At 39.1% G+C, this 19,160-nt stretch overlaps 3 protein-coding genes across 3 annotated transcripts; 1 reads left to right on the top strand and 2 right to left on the bottom strand.

The window, feature by feature from the left end:
* Nucleotides 1-1,301: 1,301 nt before the first annotated feature.
* On the bottom strand, nucleotides 1,302-6,120 carry gpr132b (G protein-coupled receptor 132b). Its single transcript, XM_074685603.1, has 2 exons — nucleotides 6,057-6,120; nucleotides 1,302-3,374 (listed from the first exon to the last, which is right to left on the bottom strand). The coding sequence occupies exon 2, from the start codon at nucleotides 3,345-3,347 to the stop codon at nucleotides 2,277-2,279; it is 1,071 nt and encodes a 356-aa protein (XP_074541704.1). The 5' UTR covers nucleotides 3,348-3,374; nucleotides 6,057-6,120; the 3' UTR covers nucleotides 1,302-2,276.
* A 358-nt stretch (nucleotides 6,121-6,478) lies between these two features.
* vipas39 (VPS33B interacting protein, apical-basolateral polarity regulator, spe-39 homolog) lies at nucleotides 6,479-14,116 on the bottom strand. Its single transcript, XM_074685091.1, has 19 exons — nucleotides 14,049-14,116; nucleotides 13,061-13,153; nucleotides 12,880-12,982; nucleotides 12,666-12,803; nucleotides 12,552-12,587; nucleotides 12,382-12,446; nucleotides 12,215-12,271; nucleotides 10,367-10,459; nucleotides 10,232-10,265; nucleotides 10,024-10,126; nucleotides 9,920-9,947; nucleotides 9,692-9,765; nucleotides 9,506-9,581; nucleotides 7,909-8,043; nucleotides 7,789-7,830; nucleotides 7,306-7,482; nucleotides 7,130-7,219; nucleotides 6,930-7,034; nucleotides 6,479-6,851 (listed from the first exon to the last, which is right to left on the bottom strand). Exons 2-19 carry the CDS (start codon nucleotides 13,151-13,153, stop codon nucleotides 6,831-6,833), a joined length of 1,470 nt encoding a protein of 489 aa, XP_074541192.1. The 5' UTR covers nucleotides 14,049-14,116; the 3' UTR covers nucleotides 6,479-6,830.
* Nucleotides 14,117-15,142: 1,026 nt separating this feature from the next.
* Nucleotides 15,143-19,131, top strand: LOC141801564 (activator of 90 kDa heat shock protein ATPase homolog 1-like). The gene is made up of 9 exons (XM_074684648.1): nucleotides 15,143-15,331; nucleotides 15,675-15,865; nucleotides 15,959-16,041; nucleotides 16,122-16,239; nucleotides 16,316-16,404; nucleotides 16,473-16,610; nucleotides 16,693-16,794; nucleotides 18,398-18,449; nucleotides 18,546-19,131. Exons 1-9 carry the CDS (start codon nucleotides 15,252-15,254, stop codon nucleotides 18,701-18,703), a joined length of 1,011 nt encoding a protein of 336 aa, XP_074540749.1. The 5' UTR covers nucleotides 15,143-15,251; the 3' UTR covers nucleotides 18,704-19,131.
* The last annotated feature ends 29 nt before the right edge of the window (nucleotides 19,132-19,160 follow it).

Genomic DNA, 19,160 nt, shown 5'->3' with positions numbered 1-19,160 from the left:
CTTCCTGTTTCTCACTTGACTTGTCAAACGAGTACTATCACCTTGTTTGACCATCAGCAGGCAAACAGCACGTAAGCAGCAGGAAAACGACAGTCTGTACAGTTTATACAAATACAATACAAGCATCATTTTGACATGTTGAAAAAACTATGTACACATAATACAAATATAATACAAACATCAGCAAAAACAGTAAAACAAATATAACTATATTTTAGCGTAAACATTATGGCATCATTTTAACATCATATTAATGTAACTGGTGTAACTCTGTGTTGTGTTTTTATTTGGCAAAGACACAGGATCCTGCTCTCTCCTAGTCAGCATTTAATGTCACTACCCTGCATACACAGAAAGAGGCTCTTACTTGACAGTAAGAAACAAATACAGCCCGTCTCCGCTCCCAAAGGATGACACAGAAAAGGGCAGAGGGCAAGATCGACAGCTGCCAGTAATAAAACAAAATACGCCACAAAAACTTCATACATTTCCAGAAATCCTACCTGCATACATAGAAAGAGTCTCTTAAAACTTCACTAAACATGATCTAGCACTGAGTACGTGGCCATTGGAAGTAATTCAAAATAACATCGAGGACGTAACAAAGCAACTAAATAACTATAAAATTTAGATCAGGGGTCTAATTTATGGTTGAATTAATGGAATTTTACATGTGATGTCTTGGATTTTGTAACTTAGAATAAATTTGAAAAAACTTTCAAAAATTTTGCAAAACTTTTTGAAATTCAAAAAGAAACTCAAACAATTTTGAGAAATAAAAAAAATAAAATAATGAATTTAAAAAAAAAATTCTAAAACTGACTTCAAAAATGTGCAACTTTTTTGAAGTTTGAAAAATTTTCAAAAATTCAAAACATTAATAAAATTTCCAAATTAAAAAAAATTAACTTAAAAAAAGAGCAAAAATTTCAAACAATTTTGAAATTTCAAAAATTATGAAAAAAACTAAAATTTTAAAACAAAAAAAAAATAAAAAAAAATGACTTCAAAAATTTTCAATTTTTTTGAGGTTTGAAAATTTCCAAAAACTTTAAATGTTTTAGAAATACTACGTATAAATTAATAGATCTTATTTATAAACATATTTAATTATATAGGTATAAAAATGAAGACATCAAAATTTTGCAAATTTTTTAAATTCAAAATAATTTCGTAAATAAAAACTGACATTTGAAAAAAAATTATAAACCATCAAAAATATGCAATTTTTTACTTTTCAAACATTTGCCAAATTTTTGAAAGGCTACTTGAATTTGATAACACATACTGCTTACATCGCTCAACTCATCGCTGTTATTTGCGAATGTCTTGCCACAAGTGCCTTAAAATAAAATGTATTGTTTGAACAACATTTTTTAAAACTATAAGGAGCCACTGCAAAGGACTCAAAGAGCTGTATGAGGCCTCAAAGCCGCAGGTTGCTGACCCTTGATCTAAACAATTAAAACATTATACACATCATATACAGAAACGAGCACATATATTAAAGAAATTGATCTAAAAAGACACAAAGCTGATTAACAGACACCTACCAATCCACAAGGACAACACAGAAAAGGGGAGAGGTCAGGGGTCAAACCAAATATAAAAGACACGACACCAACGAAGAAGAAACTGACAGGCTTCACACAGAAACACTTAATACAGAATTTAGAGACTTTAACCCTGTTACATTAACATTCTGAAAACATTTCCTGTCTCTGTCTCTGAGGCTGTACACCTAGACAAAGTGGTTGCTGGTTCAACTCCTGGCATCAACCATTTGCTGCATGTCTTTCCTGCTCTGAAGGCCTTTGCACACCAACGGCAACGTGAATAAATGGCACGAAATTGCGAAAAAAATGGAGGCTTCATATTCAATACCCGCAGCTATTCTCCTCCAAACGATTGGTATGTGACTTATCAGCAATGAGCATTTTGATTTCACTCAGAACGTTGCTGGTGTGAAAGCTTGCATTAAAAAACAGAAGGTTCGAAAAAATAAATAATGTGCGAAATATTTGCGCAACACATACGTGTCTGGTGTGCAAAGGGCTTTAAACAACAAAAAAATCTTAAGAGAAAGAAATGTATAAAAACATCAAAAACTGTGTTTGTTCTGGTTTTGATTTTGAAGGTTATTAGTCAGTCTGACTTTCTCTGAGAGTCCTTCAGCAGACACTGATCCCTGTCACTCCAGCGGGACAGTCTGAACATCTATCCCCGCTGATCATGAGGTAAGAACTGGTCCAGTTCAGCCCAGCAGAGCTGGTGCATCAGGCTCCTGGAGACTCCTTGGGTCTGCCAGTCTCAGACTCAGGGATCATCTCTGAGGAGTTTAGGGTGGGCTGGATCTTGTTCTGGCTGCTGGATCCTCGCCTCAGATGTGCTTTGTCACAGGCCTGGAGGAAGGCCCGGCGCAGGTCTTTACGGATGTTGTTACTGGACAGGACGTAGAGGATGGGGTTGACGGCGCTGTTGATGGTGGACAGGCCGAGGGAGATGGTGTACGGCGTGTACATGGTCTTCTCAAACAGACAGTCCTCCAGCTGGGGGACGTGGAACATGACGGCCCGCGCCAGCAGGATCAGGTGATACGGGGAGAAGCAGACCAGAAACAGCAGCACCACAGCCCCTGCCAGCCAGCGAACACGCTCCTTCTTCTTCTGCAGCAGCCCCGTGCTGCGCTGCACATTCGCCAGGATGACGCGGTTCGTCCACGCCAGCAGCAGCAGCGGCAGCAGGAAGCCGATAACGAAGCGGGCGTAGTTAAAACCCGTAATCACTGGGCTGCTCTGGCTCGGCTCGAAGCAGCGGCGGTCTCCCTCTGCAGCATCCCCCTCGCTCATGGTGAAGACCGGGATGTGACCAACAGCAACCACCAGCACGATGACGGCGGTGATGAGGACGGCGTGGCGCTGCTGACGGAGACCCTTGGACTCAAGGCTGTAGACGACGGCGACGTAGCGGTCGCAGGAGATGCAGCAGAGGAGGAAGATGCTGATGTACATGTTGGTGAAGAAAATGTAGCTTGTTAGCTTACACACCGCCGAGCTCCACGGCCACACGTGACCGGAGCTGACGTAGATGGCCCACAGCGGCAGCGTGCACAGGTAGGTGAGGTCACACACTGACAGGCTCATCAGGTAAACACCCAGGACGTTCTTCTTCTTCACCTGCAGGGAGGTGAGGTACGTCGTCAGCAGGTTGGCGGGAATTCCCACAGCCAGGACGAAGCTGTACAGCAGCACCAGCGGCAGGCGATCATTCTCGTACGCCGGCTCGCACAGGATCAGAACGGTGTCGTTTGGGAGAGCGGTGGGGTCGGTCACAGGTGTGTCTTGCATGATGTCCGCTGGAAGATGAACAGAGATCTGAGAAAGTGGACGAGAATGGAAAACAAACTGTGATATTTTAACAAAATCACTGAATCGTCATGAAATCCGATTTTTTTATGCATTTCATTTGAAGTAAATATAATCTAAGTTCATTCAGACAGCTGTCTCTAAAGGTGTCTGACCTCGTTTTTTTTTCTGATACATTTGTTTTTAGTCATCGGAAATCTCCATGAGGTGATGAAGTCAAACTTACGGTCTATTAACTACAACCACAACAGAAGCCAAATGTGTCAGATATTTTATTTTAAATATCTGATGCATCTGAAGGCCGGATGTGTTTCTGGTGATCAGCACTTCTCAGGCTGAGATTCGGTTTTCTGTCGAAACAGTGACAGGAAGTTCCCATCCACAATAACTGCCTTGAGAGTTTCAGGGGTTTTTTCTCAGGTTCCTCAGGTGTGAAAAGTTCTGACATGTTTTGTCACCTTTCAACAACCTTTGTCCCCTTGGTGAAACAACACGTGGTTAAAAAATTTCCAAAACGCTATAATCCATTTAAAACATGTTTGAGGACTTTTTAAAATCCTACCAAAACAATAAACACATCTGAAATCTTTGGAAACATCAGACACATGTTCCTAAGTATGTTTGTAAGACGTGAAAAACAAGTAAAGAGGCGACTAAAAACATACCAACACTAATAATACATTTTATTTATAAAAGCACTTTTCTAGATACTCAAAGACACCTTACAATGGATAAAAAACAGCATATAAAACATGAATAAAAAGAAGCAGAGCAGAAAAATATTTGATGGGGAGCCAGTGAAGGTTTTGGAGGACAGGGGTGATGTGGTTTCGTGAGCAGGTGGGCGGTAGAGTTTTGGACATATTGCAGTTTGTTAAATTGTTTCAAAGGGAGGCCGTAGAAAATGCTGTTGCAGTATTCAAGTCTGGAAGTGATAAATGCATGTATGAGGATTTCAGCGGTGGAAAAGGAGAGGGATGGGCAGAGACAGGCGATATTTTGCTAAAATTTTTGTCAGAATTTTGCAACAATCAGCTGTTTGGTATTGGCAGAGAAGATTCGACAAATCTTAAACGGTTATAACCCACATACACATACTTACAACTGTGGCTCCATTTAAAAGAGAAGTAATCAGGCTTTCTGATGCTATCAAATTTATTTTAGAAAAGCATTGTTACAACAAAAAAATAATCTACCAAACACAAATTCCCACACTTTTTGTGCTAAAATATGTAAAAGCACTTTATCAAAGAAATATCTCTGATTGGCCAATCCAGCCTCATCTTTAAATTATTTTTTTCCAATTTACTTTTAGTCTATTTATTCCAAAATAAAAACCTCAGCTTTAGAATATAAACCCCATGACCCTCTCCCATGATTTCCTGTCCTTTTTTTTAATGAATACTAACAAAGAGTTTGGTCTGCAGGATATCTTGGGATGGCATTAGCTGTAAATAAGCCCTACATTAATAACAAGTGATGAATTGACTGATTTAATGGTTGTTCTTGTACTGCGCTGTGATTGGCTGGTGGTCCTTTAACCTCAATGACTCTGACTTATCATTCATAATTTAGTATTTTTGCTGAATTTTTAACAGCTGCCAATCAGTGCACTTCTCGTACACTTCTCCCAATCAGCTCTTCTGAATGTTAGAAGTGGGTGGGGCTGAAAGTTAATTATTGATAATTGACCCGTTAAAGAGAATAGTAATTAATTAAGAATAGGGTGTTAAGTATGAGAGTTGTTCAACCAAAGATCACAGATAAAATCCATTAAAATGATTAAACTGCAATTAAAATGTAGTGAAGTTATAAAAGTGTTAATTCAACAGTTACAACAAAAAGATGCTTTCATGGTTAGCATGTCCTCAAACAAAAATTACTTTAGTGAGTTTATGACTTTAGTTATTGATCTAAAACACTTTTAAACATAACACGCCTGTTTTTTTTTTTTTGTTGTTGTTTTTTTGCTGTACTATTAATATTTTAAGTATTGATACACATTTTTTCCTTTTCTCTTAATCTCTTTTCCTGACTTCTTTTTTTTCTTTCTCTCTTTTTTGTATGTTTTTAAAGTGGGTAGGGAACTGTTAAAAAAAAAAAAACATTTGTAGAGAAAAAAGTTTTGTTTGTGATCATTGAAAACTTTAAATAAAGTTAGGAAAAAAAGAAAAAAATATATAACACGCCATACTTTAAATTAGAAATAATATTATATTTTAATTTGAATAAACAGATGACGTTTAAGAAGACTTTAACAGTCTATCATTAACTTTACTTAAAAAAAAAAATAAAAAAAAAAAAATAAAGAAATCAAAGACCGGAAAAACATATATTACGGTATTTTTAATATGAATACATGTTGGATAATTGATATTGAAGAACCTGACTTCGTATTTTCACATTAATTTATAAGTTTTTTGTTAGATTTTCGTACACATTCTGATCAGATTGTTAAGGAAGAAATCTGTTAAGGCGCTGACTATGAAACAAAAGCGGAAATACCGTAGATATGAAAACAACTGTCACACAAACTGTCACGAGCACCTGCTTTGCCACACAGGTAAAACACGTGTCACTAAAGTCACATATCGCTGAATACATGTTATGGTATTTCCTAAAGAGCGGTAATTTTACTGTTTTTGTTCATAAACTGCGACATTACAGACATATAATCAAATAAAACCTCACCTGTCGTCGAGCATCCTCCTTCCAGCTCCTCGTGCGTTCAGGCTCAGAATGAAACGGCTGGCGCGTGGAGCGGGGTAGTAGAGCTGCAGCGAGTCACGTGACCACACAACAGACGCTACAAAGGAGCATGACTTATTCATTCACTATATTTAATTCATCCTTTCATCATCATTTATTCACAAGGCTGCTCCACAAACAACCGGAATAACAACCAATCAGAGACAAGTAAGCTAATAATCCAACCAATGAGCATCCAGCCATTGACAGAGCGCAGAACAAAAGATAAACAACTTTTTGCAGCTTCAAAGCATCTTATTTTTTAACCTTGTAATAAAAGGCCGACTTTCAAAATAAAAACATGAATTAAAAGAATGAAAATATAACTTTTCAGATCCTCTATCACACATTTAAATATAAATATAAAATAAAGTATGTTTGTACTATTAGCAGGAAATACAGTGCTCTCCAGGGGTGTAATCACAAGACCACACTGCTCATCAGCACAGAGGTTTAAATCCTTTTCTCATCACTTTTAATAAAATAAAAATCCCCAAGTCTGTTTATGAATCATATTTTATTATTTTTTTACATTCATATTTACAAAACACTTTCGGGGAATGTTGACTCATCGATGACTCATCGATGACTCAGCAGAAAAAATTAGCCACTTCCACTCCGCGCTTTGATGGGGGGCGTTGTAAGACCTACTCACTGCCATCATGATGGATATGAAACTTTCTGCTTCCTTCAAAGTAAAAGTCTTTATATCCCAGTTTAGTTCTTCCACCTGATTTGCTGAAAGGTAAGAAGAAGAAGGGGTCAGTGTTGTCACATGATGATGATGATGATGATGGTGAAGCCCCCTTCCTTTACCTGGTTGTTGAGCAGCTCGTTAATCTTCCTCTCCTCTGCTGACCCCCTCCCCACCTTCCCTCGGTATTCTTGCAACAGCTGGCGGTCCTTCAGGTCCCGGTACGTCTAATTGGACAAGAGACATGTGATGTCACAGGAACACGTCGTTCAAACTATCCAATCAGAGAGATTAATTCCAGGAAACAAGTGTTTTTGCTCACATTGATGACGATGTCGTGACATTTGTGTTTCTGAGCCAAACTGATCCTCAGGTCAGCATCATCGACCAGCGCCACATAGTCCTGTAACACCTGGATGACAGGTAAAAGAACACCTGTGTATCAAACATCTGTTTTATGTCAATCCAAATCGCACTGTCAGATGGTTTCCCCTTCACCTGTGTGGGGGCAGAGTTTTTCTGCAGAATGTCGACGACCCGTTGGAAGCTGAGAGGGGATTTCTTTCGAGTGAAGCCAAGCCAGTTCCTGCTGGTGAACAAGGCATCCACGTCTGACCACGCCTTTAGCTTTGCCCTCGCCGCCAGAGCCGTCACAAAGTACTGCTTCTCTGACACCTGAGGTCAAAGGTCAGCGTTGTTTGTTAGTGACACCAGGTTTAGTGCTTACATTTGTCAGAAACAGGTCAGGTTGATGGAAGAGGTCTATTATGAACGAAGACTATAACAAAGATTCGAGCCTAAGCTAGCTCTGAGTGTTCTGCCCAACAAGGCCAAATCTCCACAATAACTGCCTCCATGTTTTCTCTCTCTGCAGCTGAAGAAGACGCTGAGCCAGCTTACTGATAGAAACCGGATGTTACTCTTGCTTCTTGGTTTACGTCTTAGGCTAATATTTACTCACAGCAGTGGAATAAGCCTCACCTTAAAGGTCTGACGGATGTTCAGCGGGCTGCTGTAGGTTCCCTGAAACCGAAGAAACTGCATTAAAACAAACGTAACCACAGACTAACCAAAGAGTGGTTGATTTGGCCTCAGACTAACCTCAGGCTCGTTGTAGTGATAGAAACAGCAGTAGTAGAGCGTTGTGACCATCGGCATGTTGAGAATTGAAGCTCGCCTTGGAAACTTCTGGAAGATCTCCACCTTTCCTCCTTGCTCAGCCTGCCGATCAGTTGCCTGTTAAGACAGCGTTGTAAAATCTGGGTTAGTAGATAAGGCTAAAAAATAAACAGGGTTTAAATCAGGTCTAAGGTGAATAAGACAGTTTAAACTGGATTTAACTTGTTAAAATTGGGTTCAGATGGGGTTAGACTGTTTGATCTATATTAAACTGGATTGACTGGTTTTGACTGGGTTAAGGCAGTCTAAACAGAGAAAGACTGGAAGTGGGTGAAATTTTATCAAATTATATAAAAAAAAGGTTAATTAGTTTAGACTGGATTAACTGGGTCTGTTAAACTGGATTAAAATTCCTTAAAACTGGATTTAATTGGTTTAATTGGTTTCAGACAGTTTTAAATGAGTTGGCATGTAAATTGATGAAACTATATCAAATTTAATTTAACTGGTTTGAATGGGATTGAAGTAATTTAAACTGAATTAAAATCAGAGTTGTTTACATTTTATTGAACTAGATCCTTACTGGATTAGGATGGTTTTGACCGAGTAAGAATAGTTGGTGAAACTAATTCAGAATGGATTAAAATTGTTTTCACTGGAATTACCTTGTTTAAACTTGATTTAACTGGTTTTAAGACATTTTTAATATAGTAAATATAGAAGTCGATAAAACTATAGCAAACTTGATTTAACTGGTTTAAATTGGGTTAAAGCAATTTTAACTGAATTAAAATAGACATTGCTTACATTATATTAAACTGAATCAAACTGGTTTTAAGTGGATTAAGATGGTTTTTACTGAGTAAGAACACATTTGAAACTATTTTTAGTGGATTAAACTGGTTTCAATTTGAATTAACTGACTTGAACTTGATTTAACTGGTTTTAAATTGGGTTAAAACAATTTAAACTGAATTAAAAAAGATATTGTTTGCATTATATTAAAGTAACTCAAACTAGTTTTCAGTGGATAAAGATGGTTTTAACTCATTTAGAACAGACTTCAAACTATTTCAAAGTGGATTAAACCGGTTTCAACTGGAATTGGCTGGCTTAAACCTGATTTAACTGGATTAAACTAGGACAATGGTGGTTCTAATTTAGAATGGAAGTTGTTGAAATTAAATCTAACTTGATTTGGCTTAACTGGTTTATATCGGGTTAAAGCAATTTCAACTGAATTTTAAACAAAAATTGTACAAACCATATCAATTTAGATCTAACTGGTTTAAGTGGATTAAGATGGTGTAAACCAAGTGAGAACAGATTTAATGCTAATTTAATCTGGATTAAACTGGTCTCAACTTGATTTACTTGTTTTTAAATTGATTTAACTGGTTTTATCAGGACTAAGACAGTTTTAACTAAGTTAGAGCAGAAGTTTCTGAAACTATACTACTGCACTATTCTACTACTAAACTATACTTAAACTGGATTCACTGGTTCGAATTGGGTTGAACTTTCTCAAACTGATTTATCTTTACAGTTTATTTTAATTTTATCAGATTAAGAACCAGACCTCGACAATGATCTGTCTCTCCAGCAGCGTGTAGTGATCCTGAACATGAGCTGAGTCCTCTGCTGAGAACGGCAGACTGGGCACAAACACACACAGGTAACAGTGATGACATCATCAGTTTGTACTCAGGTAGTAAGCGTTCATGATCAGTCTTTGGTTATAAGATCAAATACAGGAGTGGCTCACCTGAGGCAGCTCTTCAGGAAGTCCCGCCTCTTGTTTTCATCAGAGATGCTCAGGTGTTCCTTATACTGCAGCAGCTGCACCCACAGAGCAGCAGACAGGAAATGATGTCAGCTTCCAGCTACTCTGACGTTTAACATCATTACTGTGACTGTGTGTAGCAGTGTGTGTTGTGTTGTGTTATGTCGTGTTGTGTTGTGTTGTGTTGTGTGTGTTGTGTGTGTTACGTACAGCCATGTCCTCCGTCCTGCCCAGAGATCTAAGGAGGGACAGAGGAAAAACTGTAAACATGTGAACCAGATGAGTCCGTGAGTATGTGAGAGAGGAGCACAGACCTCAGCAGCTCAAGCAGCAGTCTCTGGTCTCTGGTCTCTGTCAGATAATGGATCAGGTGTCTGAGGGCGGTCTGTCTGGACTCCAGCTCCCGAAACAAAACCTCTGGGGAAACACCGAAATCAGGACTAAGATCCAAAACCTCAAATAATCCAGGACCAGGTCCCAGATGAAAAGGATCATGCTGACCCAGAATCAAAGGTGACTCACCTTTACTGAGAGTCCTCTTCAAAAAGATCAAAACCTAAGAAAAAACAGAAACACAGATGTGTGTGTGTTAACATGTTGTTAATGAAGTTCACAGAGATCAATGATTGTTCGATGCTCTAATTTAAATAAAGTTACGGCTGTGATGACGTTTCCATCGTGAGCGCTGACGGCGAAATCTAAGAGGAGGAGCTTATCCTGAAGAGAGCGGAACTTCTCCAGAGACACACCCTGAAACACAAACACACACACACACACACACACACACACACACACACACACACACACACACACACACGCACACACCATAAATATACAACCTGAAATACAGACACATCATAAATACACAACCTGAAACACACACACATCATAAATACACAATCTGAAACACACACACATCATAAACACACAACCTGAAACACACTCATCATAAACACACAACCTGGTACACACACACATCATAAATACACAATCTGAAACACACACATCATAAACACACAACCTGACACACACACACACACACACACACACACACACACACACACACACACACACACCAACCTGAAATACAGACACAAAGCTGAAAAACACACACATACCATCAATACAAAACCTGAAACACACACCATAAACACACAACCTGAAACACATCATAAACACACAACCTGACACACACATCATAAACACACAACCTGACACACATCATACACACACTCTGAAACACAAACACACCATTAATACACAAAGCTGAAAGACACGAACACACTAAAAATACACAACCTAAAACACACAGCAGAAATACACAACCTGAAACAAAAGCACTTGAACACACACACACACACTTAACTGAAATGCACTACCTATAAGAATCACATACACACAGACATACAAACAGCACGAATACACATACTGAAACACACACACACACACATAGCAAACATAAATATTCTCAAACACACACACACTTAGCAAAGACACACATTCTGAAACACACACACATCATAAATACACAATCTGAAACACACACACATCATAAACACACAACCTGAAACACACTCATCATAAACACACAACCTGGTACACACACACATCATAAATACACAATCTGAAACACACACATCATAAACACACAACCTGACACACACACACACACACACACACACACACACACACACCAACCTGAAATACAGACACAAAGCTGAAAAACACACACATACCATCAATACAAAACCTGAAACACACACCATAAACACACAACCTGAAACACATCATAAACACACAACCTGACACACACATCATAAACACACAACCTGACACACATCATACACACACTCTGAAACACAAACACACCATTAATACACAAAGCTGAAAGACACGAACACACTAAAAATACACAACCTAAAACACACAGCAGAAATACACAACCTGAAACAAAAGCACTTGAACACACACACACACACTTAACTGAAATGCACTACCTATAAGAATCACATACACACAGACATACAAACAGCACGAATACACATACTGAAACACACACACACACACAAAGCAAACATAAATATTCTCAAACACACACACACTTAGCAAAGACACACATTCTGAAACACACATATGCATGAAGCAGAAATACAAAACTGTGGTTAGCTTCCAGTCACCTTCAAGTGCCACATCATTAAAACCTGAAACACACACACTCACACACAACAGAAACACATACACACACATAAAAAATACACATTCTGAAACACACACAGAACAAACACAACAACCTGAAACCTACACATGGAGAAGATACATATTTGAAAATACACCAAGCATAGAAACACAACCTGAAACACACACACAAACACACTGAACAGAAATACACAGCTGGAAACACACAACACAAATGCACAGATTTATAAGTTTAAAAACACAAACACACAAAACAAATGCCATTAAACACACACACAGCTCCTGATACCTGACAAACAGGTGTGTTACCTTTCCCTGTTGCATCCTATGAACTGTTTCCTCAGGCGACCAATCGCCGACATAATCCTGAAAATGAAATTACATCGTATTAAGTTAATCAAAAAAAAAAAAAACACAGTCTATCTGTTAGTGATGAGGTCATCAGTGTGCGACCAGGTTATCAGTGATGATGTCACCTTGTATTCAGATTTGGGTTTACGTAGTTCTGGAGCGTAGAGCCTGACAGACGATTCGTTAAATGCTGAAACAAACATAATAACTCATCATCACCACTCTGACACATTTTTTACACCAGCAAACCAATAATTTGAACATGAGATGTAAACATTTCTGCTCTCAGACTCACAGTCTGTGAGGTTCTGGAGGTTTCCTCTTGTTTTTCCTGCAGAGACAAAGATTCAGATTTCAGATTTCAGTCTGTGAACACTTGTCTCCCCACTCACCCGTCTACCTGTCTCACCTTTGAACAGCGAGCTCAGAGAGTATCCTGAGTTGCTCTTGCTGAGCGTGGGCGCATTTGTGTTAATTTTGGGGAAGGACGGCTCTTTGTCTGTCCTCTGATTGGACGCCGCCGTCTCTCTGACGGACCAAGAGATGCCTGAGGAGACACAGGTGTTAGCCAATCACAGCCCAGATTTCTGTTCAGGTGTTTTAAAGAAACGGAGAGGTCTTACTCCCAACGGGCTCTCCACTCCAGCTGACTTTCTCCACGTCATCTTCATCATCGTCTTCCTCCACCAGGCGGATGCTGTTCACCGCTCGTTTTGACTCCTTCAGCTGCAAACAAAAGTCAGGTGATATTGCAACGCTGAAACACACACACCTGTCTGTGCCATCAGCCAATGAGGGTCTTACCCTGCTGAATTCATCGTCTTCATCATCAAAGGTGAAAGCTTTAAACTTGGAGCCGTGCCAGTAGTCTTCCTCATCAGCTCTACTCTTCGTCATCTACACACACACATGTACACACACTGTTGTTAGCTGCTATCAGGTAGTAAAAAGCTTTGTTTAGATGTGAGGTCATAAGGCATTGGTTGGTCTATTTGTTTGAAGGGGCTTCCATTACAGGGACTATAGTATGTGGCAAAGTATAGGTTCATTTGACATAAATAAATAGAATAAAAACATGTTAAAAAAACATTTTTAGCTAATCAGATGACAACTAAAGAAAAAAATGGCTGAGTACTGTCTCTTCTGATGTCTAGCAACAGTTGGGGTAGAGTAAATGAAAGCTGCTGATCATAGAAAGTGGTTAAAGGGAGTAAAAACCGCAGTGGTTGTGGTGTTGTGTTGTTAGTGGTTTATAAGCAAAATCAGATGAACAATAGGGCTAAAACGGATAAGTATTATGATGAAATAATGTGAAAGTTGAGCCTCCACAAGATGATCCAGGCTTAGGCAACGATATAGGTATACAAATACTAAAACTATGTTTTAAGAAAAAAATCTAGATAACCTGGCTCACATCTGGCAGGTGTAGGTAATGTAGTTATGGATAAAGCCTTGTTTTTCCAACAGTTATAGCTCAATAAGAAGTGAATAAAAGGCTAAACTCATCGTCGTGAACAAAGACACATAAATACAGTTTATGACAGAGTACAGTTCGTGTGAAGTTACATGTATCTGTGTGTTTTGTTGTGTTTCTGTTTGTCTGACATCAGAAAGCTAATTAGCATGCTAGCAGGATAACTGTTATATCCACATTTATACCGGAAACGGCTCTAGGTTTCTCTGTGATCTATGTTCGTACAGTAGCGTCTTATTAAGAGTTGATATCTATTAACCGATCGAACTGTTTACATGGTCAATAAACTGTCAATCGAGCATCGATCAGCTGTTTTACCTTAACCTGCTCCACCTCTTCCTCTTCCTCTTCTTCTTCTCTGGCGGAAGCTGCTCAGCTTCCGGTTGCGCCGAGTCGCCTGGAAGAAAAAAGAATAACAAAAAATCAAAACTGTTTCTCTTTAACAAAAATAAAAGTAGTAGCGGAGCTGTATCAAAATAAATAAATTGTTTATAATAAAAAAAAACTTTGGAAAAACAACGTGTTGGTGTTATCTGTATCAATTACATTTTTAATAAAACTTTTATAAAAAAACAGGAGAAGAGAGTTAACATTTTATTTTTAGAATGAATTAATTGCTTATTAATGTATCCGTTTTTTAAAACATTTTTTTTACTATTATTATTTTTTATGAAAATATTACACAAAACGTTTGGTCCTTCAAAATAAAAGCCCGTCTCCCACAGGATGGAAAACAAGGCCTTCCAGAAACATCTAGAAGGTATCACACAGTCACTTTAAATCTGCTTTATTTGTTCAAGTTCGGTTAAAACTCATATCAATTCAGTTAAATTAACAGAATATTCAGTTTATATGACAATTTACTTGAAATTAGAATTATAATTAAGTCAGTTTAATTTTGGTTGATATTTATTTGGTAATATCATATTTTTTACATCAAGATAGATTGTGGGATTTTTTAAGAAGTTAAGTTTATAAGAACAATTTCTCTTCAAATTAATAGTTTCTCATTCATGTATTTACATTTATGTGTGTATGTCGGCATACTTTATGTATTTATGAATTTTTGTATGTGTTTATGCGTAAGATTTATGAATACATCTATAGATAATTAAAATAACATAATATTATGTTAAAAGCTATAGGGACTTCTATTTTATTTATCCCCAGCTCTTCTATTTAACCATCCAGTTATTTTATTTTTTTATTATTTTTGTTTTACTTTGCAATTCACTACAGGAAGTCATGTAATGACACGCGCTGGAGTTGGTTTAAAGTTTCAGCACAGCAGATGGAGAGACAGGAGCAACACTTATACAACTACAGAGAGTGTTGCTGTAATAACAGGAGTATCATCATATGAACGTGAACTTTGGTCATTAGCACAAGTATTACTTTAAGTATAAGAGTGATTTTTGGGAGTAGTGACATTAATTGTTTCTATTAAAAGTAATATTAATTGGTATTGACTGTAGTATTAGTTCCAGCAGTGTTGGCTCAAGTATTAGAAGTTGTTTTCTGATGGCTAAATGGGGAGAAGGAGATCCTCGATGGATTGTTGAGCAGAGAGCAGATGGGACAAACGTCAACAACTGGCACTGGTCTGTTTTTATTCTTGTTATTTTTATGACGATGGCTTAAACTATTAGAAGTGAAACAAGTAGAAGTGTTGGAAGTTCTCTTAAAGTTCTTTCACTGTTTTCATGAAATTAAGACTCCTTTTTTCTTGTTCTTGTGTTAATCGTGTGTGTGTGAGTGTGTGTGTGAGAGAGAGAGTGTGATATATGACCCTCCAGCTGGTTCAGCACAGGCACAGGTATTTTTAAACAGCCTGATAGGACAGGGCTGTGATGTCACAGGTGGGCGGGACAACATTCAGGGTTTGGACAGCTGCTGATGAGTCTCTTCTCTCCCTCCTTGTGTTTGTGTGTGTGTGTTTCTCAGGACGGAGCGTGATGCCAGCGGCTGGTCGTCAGATTGTCTCCGTCAGCTGTTGTTGGGGGTGCAAGTGGAGGGTCCCGAGGGGAAGTGTCAGCTGACGGACATCGCCAAACTGGAAGGAGAGGCCTCCATCAACAACCGCAAAGGAAAACTGATTTTTTTCTACGAGTGGCAGCTCAAAGCGAACTGGCTGGGTGGGTGATGATGTCACTGATGACCTCATTATAGCCTCCCTTGGTGTCACACAAGGTCTGAGGTGGCCTGTACTTCCTGTTTCCTGTTTGCAGGAACGTCGAGCAAGGGTCTGAAGTACAGAGGAACGGTGGAGGTGACCAACCTGTCAGATGAAAACGACATGGACGATCTCGATGTAAGGCTGGGTAACACTTATCCCTCCATCATCGTGTTAATATCCAGTCACTGATTGGTTATCAACCTTACTGATGACAGATCTCAGCGTCTCTGTGCAAAGACCAGCCCAACACGCCGCTCCTTGACCTCATGAGGAAGAAAGGTGTCCAGGAAGTCCGGGAGGTTCTGGGAGAGTATGTCACACGGCTAAAATCAGGTCTGTTACCCAGAATACATCATGATTAACCAAGCAGCAATTCTTTTAGTAACCTGACTGACTTTCGACCTCACAGAGTTCACTCAGGGGATGATCCTGCCCACAGCCAATGGACCGAAGCCCCAACCCGAGAAAAAGACCCAAATCCAGACCAGTAAAACTCAGGTGGACTTTGGTTCAACTGTAACATTCAGATAACCAGCCTTTTAGTTGACCTCTGACTTCCCCTACAGATTAGCTCCACCCCCAAGTGCTCTTCTAGCCCCGCCTCCTCTTCCAAAGGTGTTCGGATCTCAACCTGCAGCTTTAATTTGGAGGAAACGTTCAGAACATCTGCTGATGAGCTCTACAGGACTTTCATCAACCAGGAGGTACCAAATGAAGACTGAGCAAGAGTTCACGAGTGTTACCTCATTACGACTGTCAGTTACAGCTTCCTGTACCTGTCTGCAGTTTGTACAGGTGTTCACCCGCTCAGCTGCAGTGGTGGATGGACGTCGTGGGGGGAAGTTCCAGCTGTTGGATGGAAATGTCAGCGGAGAGTTCACACAGCTGGTGAGGTCACAGCCGCTCATCCAATCAGTGATAAGTTCTCACATTGACTCAGTTACCACTAGAGATGGGCGATACTAGGAATTTTGGTATCGATCCGATACCAAATAAATACGGGGCCAGTATACTGATACCAATACTTTTTAATACTCAAGGTTGATGTATCATCAAACTGCTGACCTTAAGGTGGTATTGTGATTTTTGTTTTTTGGATTGTGTTGTTGAAACGTAGGATAGAATTTGGATAAAGTTTAAAGGTGACTACAAAATACTTTAGTGTCATGATAAACATTTATGTTCAGAAACAACAAAATAGTAACAAACAAATATTCCCCAAAACATTTTGTGTGGAATTGTTTTCTTAAGAAAATAAAATGCAAAAATTTATCACTTCAATAGAATAGAACTTTATTGTCACTGTAACGAGTACAATTAAATTGGAGTCACAGCAGCAATCAAGAAAACCAAAGTAAGAAAGTGTATAGAAAGTGCAAAAAGCTCCATAAGAAAATAGATGCTGACAGCTTGTCCATCATTGTCCAGTCAGCCAGCCTCCACCTCCACAGGGTCCAGGACTGAGCTTCTTCAGCAGTCTGTTCAGTCTCTGTCTCCTGGATCCTGTGGCGTTGGTATCTGATGCTAGTTCTGTTAGCCATGTCTGTGAATAGCATGATGCTACTCTGCCCTCTGGTATTCCCTCTGTTGCTGGGTTAGCATGGCTAGCTCGTCCATCTTATTGGAGATAGATCTTACGTTCCCAACAACGATGGATGGAAGGACAGGTCCATGTCGTCACTTCTTAGCTCACACCTGAGAACCAGCACGGTGTCCTCACCTCCTCCTCCTCACCTTGTGGGGAAACATCAGGCCTTGCACCAGTTAGCATTGACATGCTACAGGCTGCTAACAGCTGATTTCACATGTAAACAATGCAGCCATGGTTACATGTAGGATCTCCAGACAAACACAGGAGCAAAAATAGTAAAAAGATAACTGAAGACACAACCACAACCACGACCAACAAACCATACAGAGTAATGACCCACTCCAAATACAAAGATTAAGAAAAAGAGACCAAAAAAGTTACAAGAAACAAACAAAGATGAGAGAGCTGCTGCAAAAGGCAGCCATAGCCAACAGGGCGGTGCCCAGCAATCAGGGTAAAATTAAAAGAAAATCTTTTTTGAGGTACAGAGTTGAAGACCACAGTACAAAAAATAAGTAAAAGTACTCCCATTGTTGCACTCATTTAAAAAAAGTACAAAGAATAATCACACTAAATTTCGTTGTACTTGTTAAAATGATGATAAAGTTGTTTTCTAAAACTAACCTCATAAAAAATTTCAGACTTCTTTTTTTTTAAGTATAACTGTTTATAGAAACAATTCAAAAATTAAGGAACATTTTTCTCCTTCAGTGCACCTCTGTTTCTTCTTAATTAAACTAAGTAAAACAATATCACTTGAGAAGAAATTAAATTTAAAAAAAAAACCAGTTTTTGAGGTAGAGAGTTAAGAAACTAAAATACAAAAATAAAATAAAATTTCAGTCGGTGCATGCATGAGAACAAATTAATTAAATCAAAAATTTCTGCTCATCCCTCCAGGTACCAGACCAGAGGATTGAGATGAGGTGGCGGTTCAGGACGTGGCCGAGCGGTGAGTTTCCCACATGTGATGCGTTTAACGCAGGTTAGGTTGTATTCAGGGACAGTCTGAATTCTGAGCATTGTTTTTTGGGTGACCCTTAAACAGAACATTACGCCACCATCACTCTGGATCTACGAGACCACGGAGACGAGACCGAGCTGAAGATGGAGTGTCGGGGAGTTCCCTCTGGGGAGGAGGACTCCACCAGGGAGGGCTGGACCCGCTTCTACTTCCAGGCCATCAAGCAGACGTTTGGATACTGAGCGACTGTGGAGGAGTGAACCCTGCGGCTCGTCTGATTGGCTGACTGAGAGGAGGAGGCCTTTCTGAGACACATTTTCTCTGGTTCTGGGTTTTCCCTTTGAACTCACTACAGAGACAGACACAGCTTAGCTTAGCTTAGCTTAAGGAGTGAAATCTGGTGCTGTAAAAGTGAAAAGAACCCAGCTGAGCTCAGCGCTGTCCCTTTAAAGTCTGATGAAACTGAATCAGTGTTTCAGTGCAGGAGTCAACATGATCAGAACAGATGTTTTCTATGATTGACGCCCTCAAAGATCCAGTTTGAGGATCAGGATCGGGAATACTGAGACTCCAATGAACAATAAAACTGTTTGTTTCAACATGTTTTCTTTATTCTCTAAGCTCCTGTTCTTTTACTTCTCTTCACTTCATCATAATTTTTTGATTACATTTCAACAGGAAGTAAAAACATCTAAACAT

The sequence above is a fragment of the Halichoeres trimaculatus genome, unplaced genomic scaffold (assembly GCF_033239565.1).
Source record: "Halichoeres trimaculatus isolate MK-OKI-2021-1 unplaced genomic scaffold, fHalTri1.1 fHalTri1_scaffold_13, whole genome shotgun sequence".
Classification (NCBI taxonomy): domain Eukaryota; kingdom Metazoa; phylum Chordata; class Actinopteri; order Labriformes; family Labridae; genus Halichoeres; species Halichoeres trimaculatus.
Note: the sequence above shows the minus strand (reverse complement) of the source record. Positions and strands in the feature narration are given on the sequence as shown.